The sequence below is a fragment of the Folsomia candida genome, unplaced genomic scaffold (genome assembly GCF_002217175.1).
Source record: "Folsomia candida strain VU population unplaced genomic scaffold, ASM221717v1 Fcan01_Sc085, whole genome shotgun sequence".
NCBI lineage: Eukaryota > Metazoa > Arthropoda > Collembola > Entomobryomorpha > Isotomidae > Folsomia > Folsomia candida.
Window position 1 is genome coordinate 6,677 of NW_019091277.1, and position 12,011 is coordinate 18,687.

Sequence of the window (12,011 nt, forward strand, 5' to 3'; positions counted from 1 at the left end):
TCAAAGTTAATATTTAGTATTTATTCAAATAAATTTGCTCCATTATACATATTGCATCATAATTCATATCGTACTTTAATTACTTTGATTTAAATTTCAATACCTCTTCCTGAACAAGATAGCAGTTCGCCGTCGAAAGCTCGGAAATATAAAATTTTTATAAAAAAATATCATACATTTATGACATTTTGGTTATTTTATATTTATATATTTATTGATTTATTTATAAACCTGTGCATGATACCCGTTCAAACTTCATCACATTTCTTACTTGGATCACTTTTTTTGCGGAGATTATGGCATCCACGAGGCCGTTGTGACCGCCTGGGAAGGTCTTTTCAATCACGGAGTCATCCCCGTATAAGTTTCCCTTAAAGCAGAAAAAGGCGGGGGTGTGGTTTACCTGAAACGTCAAACATATTCGGTGCAAACAGTACGGATAAAAACATTTTATCTGAGACTTAATATCTTTGACAATAGTGACTTTTAATGAAATTTCCATTCTGTACGATATTAATTTCATAATTACACCTGATAGTAACTGATTAAAATTTTCAAATGTCACTTTCAAATGTTTAAGTTTTTGACGAAAAACACGAAAAAGCCACTTTTTAACGTTGGTCGGTATAGAGAAAATTTCAAAATTTGTAGAGAAAAATATCCAACAAATTCACATTTTAATAGTGGTATTCAAAGTAACCAATTATTACGATTATAATCATTATCGATTATAATCACCCAAAAATTCTCTATGGCGAAAAATAAACCAATGTGATTATAATCGTCAAAAAAATAATCTTCTCAATTGACGATTATTTGGATTATAATTCTTGCTCCAGATGCAATTTTTTTAAAGCGTCCGAAAAAGTAGTCGTTGCTATGATACTATTTAATGAATCCTGCTGGATATTTTAAGAAAAATAATAAAAAAACAACAATAATCAGGTGCGTTCATGGTATATAATTATAATCGATTGTGATTATAATTGTCCTGACGATTATAATCGGTTACTGTGAATACCACTAATATTAGTCGGTATAGGGGAAATTCCAAAATTTGTAAAGAAATATATAAAAAGCCACTTTTAACCATTGAGTTTTCTACAAAATATCAAAGAAATACTCTTATTTTTGAGAAATTTAGGGTAATCTATGAAACACACAGATTTATATATTCGGTCGTCAATGCATGGAAAATAAAATAACTAAGCAAATATGTGTATTTTGCCCTCAAAAGCTTAAGACAGGATTGGAGATGGGAAAGGTAGAAATAAAATACATTTTCCCCTTACCTCCAACACAAATACTTGATCCCCATGCACCCTCAGATCCACCCTGGCATACCCACTTCCTGCCACACCCAACGATACGAACGCATTCACACTGGCGTCCCGAATCTTGTCTATCATTTCATCTTTCCCCTCCTCCATAATCCTATATTTCACTATGCCCCCTTCTTCCTCCAACCCCAAAAGCGGTCCACATTTGGAACTCCAATCCAGAAAAGAATTTTCAAACTCCCCCCCTCTCTCTTCGGAGTACTCGTAAACAATGGGGGAAAGTGCGACAACCCCCCTCCTAGTTTCCAGAACCATGCAGAACACATCATCCCCCGGAATAAATTCCTCGATCAAAACGTCTCCAACGGGATTATGCTTTTGTCCCTTCAAATACTCGATTTGTTCCAGAACTTGTTCTTCATTCTTGCAAATGGAATCCTTGCTCAGGTGAAGGCTGCAGTAACCATCGCTTGGCTTCACGATGACGGGATAGGTCATCCCGGTCAGGTCAAAATTTGAGGCCGCGGTCCATTTCGGAGTGGGGATTCCGAGTTGACCAGCCGCGAGCTGAAATTTCAATCAAAAAGCTCCCATAAATATGCATACAAGTTGCGTCCGTTATCCGAATTTTGGATAATGTACCCATCCTAATCGAATCCGAATTGTTCGGTTCGGTTTGGATGTTTTTTCAACCGAAAAATTCGGATTCGGTTTGGACAGATGTTTTTTCAACCAAAAAATGCGAATTTCGTTCGGATGGATATTTTTTAACCGAAAAACTCGGATTCGGTTCGGATGGATATTTTTTCAACCAAAAAATGCGAATTTCGTTCGGATTAATATTTTTTAACCGAAAAACTCGGATTCGGTTCGGATGGATATTTTTTCAACCAAAAAATGCGAATTTCGTTCGGATGGATATTTTTTAACCGAAAAACTCGGATTCGGTTCGGATGGATATTTTTCAACCAAAAAATGCGAATTTCGTTCGGATGGATATTTTTTAACCGAAAAACTCGGATTCGGTTCGGATGGATATTTTTTCAACCAAAAAATTCGGATTCCGTTCCGATAAACATTTTTTCCACCGAAAAATTCGGATTCGGATGGGTGGTTTTTTAACCCAAAAATTCGGATTCGGTTCGGATGGATCCGAATATCCAACCAACTCAACCTTCTCATATACCATATCAGTGCATTATTTATTTTACCTTACAATCCAGCTTAGTTAAGCTCAAATATTTGGACGAAGTTCCCAGCGTAGGATGCCCCGCAGATTCCAAATATCGAGTAGCCTCCACCCCTGCGACAGAATAGGATTCCAGGCCCCACATGAAATTCCAAATGAAATCGTACCCCTCCCCGAGGGCTTCGGAAATCTTCTCGATGGCGTCTTCCTTCGTGACGTGTTTCAAGACGAAGTCATGATTAGACGCCCAGATCGAGGGGTCCTGATAATCGGGCGGAACTTCACGAAACTCTTCCCCCGTCCCCTCGTAGGATGAAACCAGGACACAAATTTTCATTTTACTTATATTTTTACTGCACCTCAGAAGTTTCCCTTGTCAGATTAACATTAATTTCACTTTGGATTAGGTGACTCATGGTCTGTGACGTCGCAGGGCAAAAAATTTGCACATTTTGAGGATTTCTCGGCTTCGGGATTTAATTTTTAAATTCTCTCAAGTAATTTTGTAGGCCTGGTCGGCACCACTTTATTCATAATATGAACTTTGAATTTTGACACTTATTGAAAGAGTGAGCACCTTCACAAAAATTAGGTGTCAACAGAATTCGTTAAAAATACCCACCTATCCTATTAATCAGCTCACTGACTACAAATTACTTGATATAATTTTATAATAAATACCCGGAGCCGAGCAATGAGCAAAAATGTGCAGTTTTAAGCCCTCTTCACACCAAGATTTGGATGCAACACGAAACTAGTGGCATCGATGTCAGTGGCAGAAAATTAGGGAATTGTTCACACGGATGAATTTTCTGACACCAATAAATGTGAAATTTCTATGAGACTAAATACTGCTCAGCACAGCGCGGAGGGCAAGCTGAGACGGGATAAGCCAATCAGCACACCTGGGTTTTTCTGCTGCAGCTCTGTCAATTCATTTTTCTAATTGGAAAAACTGCTGCACCGACATCGTGGAAAATGATGAAAAAATCTCAGGGCACGCTGGTTTGTATTTCACACTACTGATTTGCCTGCATGCCACTGATGTCGGTGCCATCCAAATCTTGGCCTGAAGAGGGCTTTACACCTGTTAAGTCACAGGCGATGAGTCACCTAATCCAACGTTCTGTTGTTCGTCTATCTACGAATGGATTCGCTCTGCTGAACTTTTGGGCGCACGTTGTTCTTAAATATTGTCCTGATTTACCTACTTTTGACCATTAGTACACCATTAATGGTGTACTGATTAGTACACGCAAGTGAAAGTGAAAGCGGGCACTCATGTGGTTACGATTTGGGTTAATGTTTCTAATTGAAAATCATAATTGTTTCGTCTTTTCTTACATGACCTTATTTACATATTGTTTACTTACTCGCACGTTTTGAAACGCAACACAATGGTTTATTTATTATATACATGCCACGTGCACTTTTATTTTCAATAATCATTACTTAATTGCTCATGTGCATTGAATATTATCTAAAAAGTGATTATAAATTCCTGGCTGCGTATTTAAAAGTTCAAACATCTTTGTAGAAAACAATTTTACAATATTTTATCAGTCACACCATTATCTGTAGTAATCTTTGTATTATATTTGATTAATCTACAGGGTGGTTTAAATGTCACGCTGCAATGGATTTTTTTTCAGTAGGCAAAATTCCTAAATCTCCATTAGATACGGAAATTTGGTCGCTGGAATTAAAGTTTTTAGGAATTTTGTTATCTATCAGTTTTGAGAATAATTTCAATCCCAAATCTGATATGGCGATTTAGGGGATTTTCCAATCGACAAATTTTAAATTGTAGCGTGAGATTTAGTCCACCCTGTATATTACTTCTTGATTTTCAGGTATCCACAAGTGTTAATTGCGAGTTCGGGTGGTAATTACGACTAATAGCTCTTAATTACGGTTAATAGCTGGTAATTACGGCTAATAGCTACACTCTTAATAATCGTAAAGTCACGCAGGTAAAGATTTCTCGGTAATAAATTTGGTAATAATAATTTTCCAAGTAGTAAAAATTCGTTACTATGATCGCAAAACTTTATTACCAGGCCATAACCGCACGGTGCACCTTATCATTACCACTTTGGTAGAGTCTTTTTGACTCTACCAAAGACTTTTTGATAAGACTTTTTGATAATGTTTATTACCAGATTATTTACAGTGTACTAATTACAGCTAATAGCTCTTAATTACAGTCGGTATTTCCCAACCAGTTAGATTCCAGTGGGATCATGCATGTAGCTCATCTTCAGTTTCTCTTTACTGGAGTCCCTAACGTGATCAAAAAAAGCATGTCTAATAACTTCGAAATCAACTTCCCAGTTGTAATTTTCTTCGCGTCAATTTTCCTCCTTGCCGAATCTATTTACACGATGCAACTAACAATTTATCCAAAAACGGTAAAACTTACAAATATGTAATTGGGTAGCCCAGTGGCCGCGGAAGAATAATTTTTTTGGACAGTGTTAGGACAATACTTATTTTTCAAGCTTAAAAAATCGTCCCAAATTTTTCAAACATTTGAAGCAATCCTTCCTTAAAAGTTTAGAAAACTTGACTTAGCAACATCAAAGTCTAGCAGATTGTTCCAAAACCAATGGCAATAGTTAGTGTCCCATAAAATCGTGGGGACAAATTCATTTCATGGCAAAATTTCCGTGGGGAAATTGTCCCCACGCGTCCGCGGCCAATGGATAGCCCCAATAAATTTGTGATATATGTAGGTAACCAAGTTCTTTTAAAGGCTCAAAGTAAAAATGCGACTTCCTTCGAGTATGCCGTCGTCCTTGGAATATTTGACGCTGCAATAGCTCTCTGTTCACCTTTCGTGGCAACCATGGTGAGTTGATGGTTCAAGCAGGGTTCAGATAACCCCCGGGTTTTTCTAGAAAAACCTAACCCAAGGTGTTTTGGGGATTTTTGTTGGTTTTTGGGTTTTGATGGGTTTTTGTGGGTTTTTGTCAATTATGGGGCTGCTTGAAACAAAATTCCTAAAGTTACACATTCCAGTAAAACTAGTGCAATATTCGAATTCAAGTAAAAAAATATTTTAATTGAGTTTGAGTTTCAAGTCAAAAGTTGATATGGAACAAGTAAAATTAAATAAAGTTAGGAACATGCAACGATAATTGGAAATTCAAGTCGCACATAAAAGTGCGCGAAATTTCATGCTAAATCTGAAAACTAAATTTTTATTGATGCACATAAGTTGTAATCTAAAGAATCTTGTTTCAATCTGCCCCAAAATTTTACAAATACGTAGAAAAAAGAAACCCAAAAACTGCATTAAGGTTTTCCCCGACATTTGATAACCAAAAAACGGGGTAGCGAACCATAGGTTCAAGTTTATGTCAAATATTGTCAAGTACTTAACGGGCCGTCGATATCATATGATAACTAGTTATCTATCTTTTAACATTTATTTTAGATGGACTTTACCAAAAGTAGTCCACAATCTGTCCTAATTTCTTCCCTGCTGATGGAAGGAGCTTCCTTATTTGTGCTTGGATATGTGGATAAACTAAACAATTTACAAATATTTCTGGGGGCATCCATAATTTTACGGATTATTGAAGGAGCCGCGGCCAGTGCGGTGTTCACCACAGTTTTTATCCTCGTCTCTGAATACTTTCCGGGAAGCTTTGGGATTTTCTTTTTGGTAAAATCAACTCGAGTTGGGCTTAATGTTTTCGTGCATACACTGTAAATAGAGTTGAGTAAAGTTGCCACCAACACAACTGTTGAGTAAAATTTACCCCGACAAATGTAAAATTTACTCAAGGTTGAGCAAAAATCTTTCAAGTTTAAGTAAACTTTAACTTTTCTTGGGGAACTTTTACTCAATAGTTGTGTTAGTGGAAATTTTACTCAAAATTGAGGAAATTAAATTTATTTAGAGTGTAAATGTAATACATGTCTGAGAAGGTTTTGACATTACTTAGTTTACAATGTAGGGCGTGCTGGAGTCTTTAGTGCCGGCCGGATTTGTTCTAGGACCTTTAATTGGAACCAACCTCTACAGCGTGAGTCGGAAGAAGTATGATTCTACATGTCATATTTGTCCATAAATGTCAAATGTCATAATTGTCAGACATTTGTCGGTAGGTCAATGTCACACATTTATGACGAATTGACATATACGGAAAATGTTATAAATGTCAAGACATACATACACATATGACATTTACAACATTCTCAGAGCCATAGATTTTTAATGCTGAATTAGTTTTTAATACATTTTAGAATATGTTACAAACAAGCATTCTTTTGGGTGACAAGTTTAAAATTGATGAGAAACATATATAGTTAAAATTAGGAATCGTACTGACTGATGTAATATTTACACTAATTATACCGCTTAAGTTCAAGCTGGATGGTCTGAAGGTCGTAAATGTCATGTTACAAATATCATATTTGTCGCACACTTATAAATAATGTCAATGTCAGACATTTATGACAATAATGACATGACATGACAAATATGCCTTGACACCAACATTGTAGAACATCAGTCAGAAGAAAGATTATTTTATTAGTGCCGTTGAATGCATCAGGAATTAATTACAGTATGTAGTCCTACAAGAATAGCTGTACCTTTTAAGATTCTAATTGACATATTCGTTCATTTTTGATTAATTTCAGTTGGGAGGATTTTCCACTCCTTTTGTCGTTGTTGGTAGCCTGTTTATTTTATTTGCGGCAGTGGCAACATTTCTCCTGCAAATCAAGGATAACGCAGCAGATCCCGAAAATACGAACAAGTGCGGGGATAAGGAGGAAAGAAATATTTCCCTGTGGAAACATCCAGCCGTCTTGACAAACTTTATCGCAATTTTCCTTACATCCTCTGTCATTACGTTCTATTTTGCTTCAATTGAACCATTCCTAAGAATTGAGGTAGCTGACGAGGGACACTCACGAGGTGTCGGTCGTGTCCAGGGTATTCACCTTGTTTTTTTGAATCTACTAGGACCCTAGATGAAGGATACATTCTTATTTCCGTGTAAAATTAATGTTTTTGGCGCCGTTGCGTGGCGCCACATTCGCCAAATACGAATGTTTTATTTTTAAAACCGCCATAACTTTTGAAATCATGAATGGATTTTCAAATTTTTTTGATCAAAATCAGCACAAAGGGCTCAACTTCGATTTTCATGAAGTGTTAAGACAATGAAATGTTCAAATTTTACAAAATTCCCTAATTTTTTGATACAGGGTTCGCCGAAAAACTCTCAAAAAAATTTGAAAACTTAAGATTTGCTTATTTGCCATGAAAATTTTGACTCTTGTGGTCATTTTAACCACCAAATTGTGAAAATTCAACAGAAACTGCAAAAGTAATACAAGTCTAAGGTTGGTCGAAAATGCAGATTTTTAAATTTGGCGCCACGACACGGCTCCAAATATAAGTTTTACACGGAAATAAAAATGGATCCGTCATCCAGGGTCCCTAGTAAATTCAAAAAATGGTGGATACCTTTGACATGACTGACACCTCGTAACTGTACCTTGTGAGAAGTTCAATTTTAATGTATGGTAAATATATAAGTATGAGTTTAATACATAATTGACTCTCAGTTCACCACAAGCCCGTCAGTAATTGGATTTGTTTTTGCCGGGTCTGGTCTTCTCTACAGCGCATTCTCCGTGGTTGCCAGCCTTCTAACGGTTGCCGTTGGCAGCAGTGGCTACCCATTTCAGGTGGCTGTTCTTCTCGGACTCACAGCTCAGGCGGTCGGAAATTGCGCAATTGTTGGGATAGGAATTGACAGGTTTAGATTCATGTACTTTTGCATAACTACACTGGCATGGTAATAAATTACTGACCAGTAATAAATTTATTACCGCTCCCGGGTGAAAATCGTATGTAGAATTTGACATAATTCCCACAATTGGCGGGAACATTGGTGTGCACCAATTGTTTCTGCATAAATTTTTTTGCATAATATTTCTGCATAAAATCCAGCCAATTTTCTGCATAAAATCCGTAAAATTTTTCACCCGGGTAAATACACTGACATGGTAATAAATTACCGACCAGTAGTAAATTTATTACCGCTGGTAGGTAATACGGTATTACTAATACCTGTCTCCGACGAGTAATCAACATTACCAGTGTGGTAATTAATTTAATACCAGCGGCAAGAGATTTATTACTGACTCGGGAGAGTCATACATATAAATATATGCAAGTTACTGACGGTAGTATCGCTTTTTACTGGGTTATTTTGACCGTATTAAAGAATTCCCTTCATAAAAATCATTTAATATTTGCAGTGATTTTGTCACCGTGGTAACCGGAATTTGTTTCCTTAGCTTCGGATGTGGATTAACAATTTTTCTCTTCTTCCTCCAAGCTCAAGATATGCTAAAGTTGGTGACACTTCTGTCGGTACACTCTTAGAAATGGGGTCACGATTATAACCAAAAAGTAAACGTATGTGACTTAAGGGACCAGACTAGGAACACCGTTGGTTACGGGGGTGTGGTTTGCCCCCCTAAATTCAAGGCTTTGCCGATTTTTCAAAAAAATGCTACCAGAGGAAAGCTGGAGCAAAACTACTTAAGATTTTTTCAAAGTAAATTTGAAGTCGATCAGTACGGCGGTACTCGTGGAATTTAGATTATATTGCCCTTCGATTGTGTTTTGTTCAAAAATCAGCAACTTCGTTACCACTCTTCCTACAGTGGTCATCTTGGTCTTAAAATTTTCACAGATAAATTATCTAGGTGCTAATGAGGGTGGATATTGGAAAATTTGTCGAGTTTGACAATTAAAAATTAAAAACTAAAATTTAAGTTAGGCAAAGCGCGATTAATGCCAAATAAAACCCGTCACGATCAAATTTTCCAATATCCACCCTCATTAGCACCTAGATAATTTATCTGTGAAAATTTTAAGACCAAGATGACCACTGTAGGAAGAGTGGTAACGAAGTTGCTGATTTTTGAACAAAACACAATCGAAGGGCAATATAATCTAAATTCCACGAGTACCGCCGTACTGATCGACTTCAAATTTACTTTGAAAAAATCTTAAGTAGTTTTGCTCCAGCTTTCCTCTGGTAGCATTTTTTTGAAAAATCGGTAAAGCCTTGAATGTAGGGGGGCAAACCACACCCCCGTAACCAACGGTGTTCCTAGTCTGGTCCCTTAACCGCCCTGGTTTTAAATTTGTCATTCAGTGGTTACAATTGTCACCGCCTAATTATAAAGATTCGCCAAGTGGGTAATAAATTGTCACCAAAGCTAATAAATTTATAACCAGTTGGTGACAAATTCATAACCAGAGTGGTAGAGTGATATACATTTACTTTTTGGGTATTATTACTCCACGCAGCACACCTATTATCATCCTTCCTACAAAATTACTGTCGAGTACAAGGGGATTCGATGAAGTGTTGCACTCTGTTTAAAAAAACATGTGTAAATCCTCTAAAATAAGTCTGCGTCAACAAATAGCAATTTTCCAGCTATGCAGGGGGCGTGTATCCCCCAAGCTGAGTTGGAAAATCTTTCCCCCCAAGTGGGTGTGGTTTGGGGCAAAATGAGATTCTTACTGAAATTGGCTGTATAGGTGAAATACAGTGAAAATAAGTGTTCACGCGATGTGCCGCACCCCCTTGCACGCAGTAAGTGTGGTCTAGGCGAGATGAGATGTTTACTGAACTGAAGTCTATAGATGAAATACATTACAAATAGACCTTCTCCTGGTGTCGTGGGCGTGGTTGGGATCAAGTGAGACTGAAGCTGCTTCTTTACGTGCGTCTGCAACGGTTTATTTGTACATTTATTAATGATAAAAAATCGTCTCACTTCACCCCAACCACGCCCACGACACCTCGTGAATATCTATAGACTCCATTTCAGTAAAAACCTCATTTGGCCCCAAACCACACCCACTTGGTGGAAAGATTTTCCAACTCAGCTTGGGGGATACACGCCCCCTGCATAGCTGGAAAATTGCTATTTGTTGACGCAGACTTATTTTAGAGGATTTACACATGTTTTTTTAAACAGAGTGCAACACTTCATCGAATCCCCTTGTACTCGACAGTAATTTTGTAGGAAGGATGATAATAGGTACACTCAAAATAAACTGGTGTCAATTCAGCGCGGTGTAGTCACATACAGACACCACGCGGTGTTAATGGCCCGCATTAACACCGCGCGGTGTCTATATGTGACTACACCGCGCTGAATTGACACCAGTTTATTTTGAGTGTATGCTGCGTGGAGTAATATCGTAACCCCATTTCTAACTAAGAATGTATGGCGTAACCTTGTGCGGGAGTTTTTTAATAGTTTTGAATGATGTTTTTGAAAACGCAGAAAATTGTGTTTAAATACTGAAAAAGCTTCCAGCATCTCGGCTGGGGCGTACATGAGCTCGCTAACACTGGGCAGTATGACTGGACCAATGTTGGGGGGATTTTTGACCGATTTATACGGATTTCGAAAAACAGCTATTTTCACTCTCATAATAATATTTGCACTAACATTTTGGAAAGGCGTAGAGATTCTTTGGTACTTGAAAAAAACCAAAATAAATTATTAAATTTCAAACCTAAAAATTAAAAAGGTTGCTATCATTGTACAGCACCGCAATATTTGATATTTTTCCACCTAACAAATTTTCTTCGTTTGATTCATTATGGTAGAGGAATTAAAATTACAAATGTAAAAAAAGCAATAAAATATGTATTATAAGATTTAATATTGGTCACAGTTTTATAACAAATGCTCACATATTCAAGTTCATTGGAAATTTCACAAAAAAGTATTGTGCAGCTGAGCCGGTTTCAAGTGTCGTAATTTCGTGTCTCGCTTTAAAACTTCATTTTCACTTATAATTCTAAAGATTGCAATTTGTAAAAAGTAGCTGAGCTCTAAAGCCAATCTTCAAGGTAAAATATATGTTATGACTTTCCAAGTATGAGATATATGGGAAAATCTCTCCAGTGCTGAATTAACTTTCAATTTGCATTAAATTTGTTCAAAACAATATGGTTTATGTGTGCGACAAATTTCATTTTGTCAATGAAGGAGTCACGGCCCTGGTGTGGTACCCATCACCTATGTAGCACCTGCAAGCGGAGACCCTGAAAATATGCACATAAATTAAATAAATAATTCGTATCAAAAACTTGCAAACTAGTCGAAAAATGTTCGATGTTCAAAGCTTAAATTCTAACCTAAATTAGGCGATAATGTTATTTCGGTTTTCCTCATGCATACACAAATATCAGGTCGCAAATTTATACATTATCAAAATCAGCGATAAGTTATATTTATGACTCGTACATATAATACCTTCAATTTAAATATTTATGAAACGTTGTGTACATTTAGAACCAGTGCTTGGACATGTTTCAGTCAGCTACCCTAAAATAGGAAATAATTTAATGTATCACTAAAACAATGGGAAGTGCCCTCGGAATATTTTAAGAAATTGGTAGGCAACCTTTTAACGCTCTAAATTTTCCCTCCTGTTAAATGGAATTAGTCTCTCATTTTGCATATCGTATTCC

General features: G+C 36.8%; 2 protein-coding genes across 2 annotated transcripts; one reads left to right on the top strand and one right to left on the bottom strand.

Moving 5' to 3' along the window:
* Window positions 1-223: 223 nt before the first annotated feature.
* On the bottom strand, window positions 224-3,620 carry LOC110862923 (D-alanine--D-alanine ligase). The gene is made up of 4 exons (XM_022112135.2): window positions 3,583-3,620; window positions 2,492-2,841; window positions 1,293-1,847; window positions 224-403 (listed from the first exon to the last, which is right to left on the bottom strand). Exons 2-4 carry the CDS (start codon window positions 2,804-2,806, stop codon window positions 224-226), a joined length of 1,050 nt encoding a protein of 349 aa, XP_021967827.1. The 5' UTR covers window positions 2,807-2,841; window positions 3,583-3,620.
* A 1,108-nt stretch (window positions 3,621-4,728) lies between these two features.
* On the top strand, window positions 4,729-11,128 carry LOC110862924 (MFS-type transporter SLC18B1). The gene is made up of 8 exons (XM_022112136.2): window positions 4,729-4,880; window positions 5,225-5,320; window positions 5,909-6,139; window positions 6,435-6,503; window positions 7,123-7,377; window positions 8,059-8,252; window positions 8,758-8,853; window positions 10,813-11,128. The coding sequence occupies exons 1-8, from the start codon at window positions 4,773-4,775 to the stop codon at window positions 11,036-11,038; spliced, it is 1,275 nt and encodes a 424-aa protein (XP_021967828.2). The 5' UTR covers window positions 4,729-4,772; the 3' UTR covers window positions 11,039-11,128.
* Window positions 11,129-12,011: the final 883 nt, after the last annotated feature.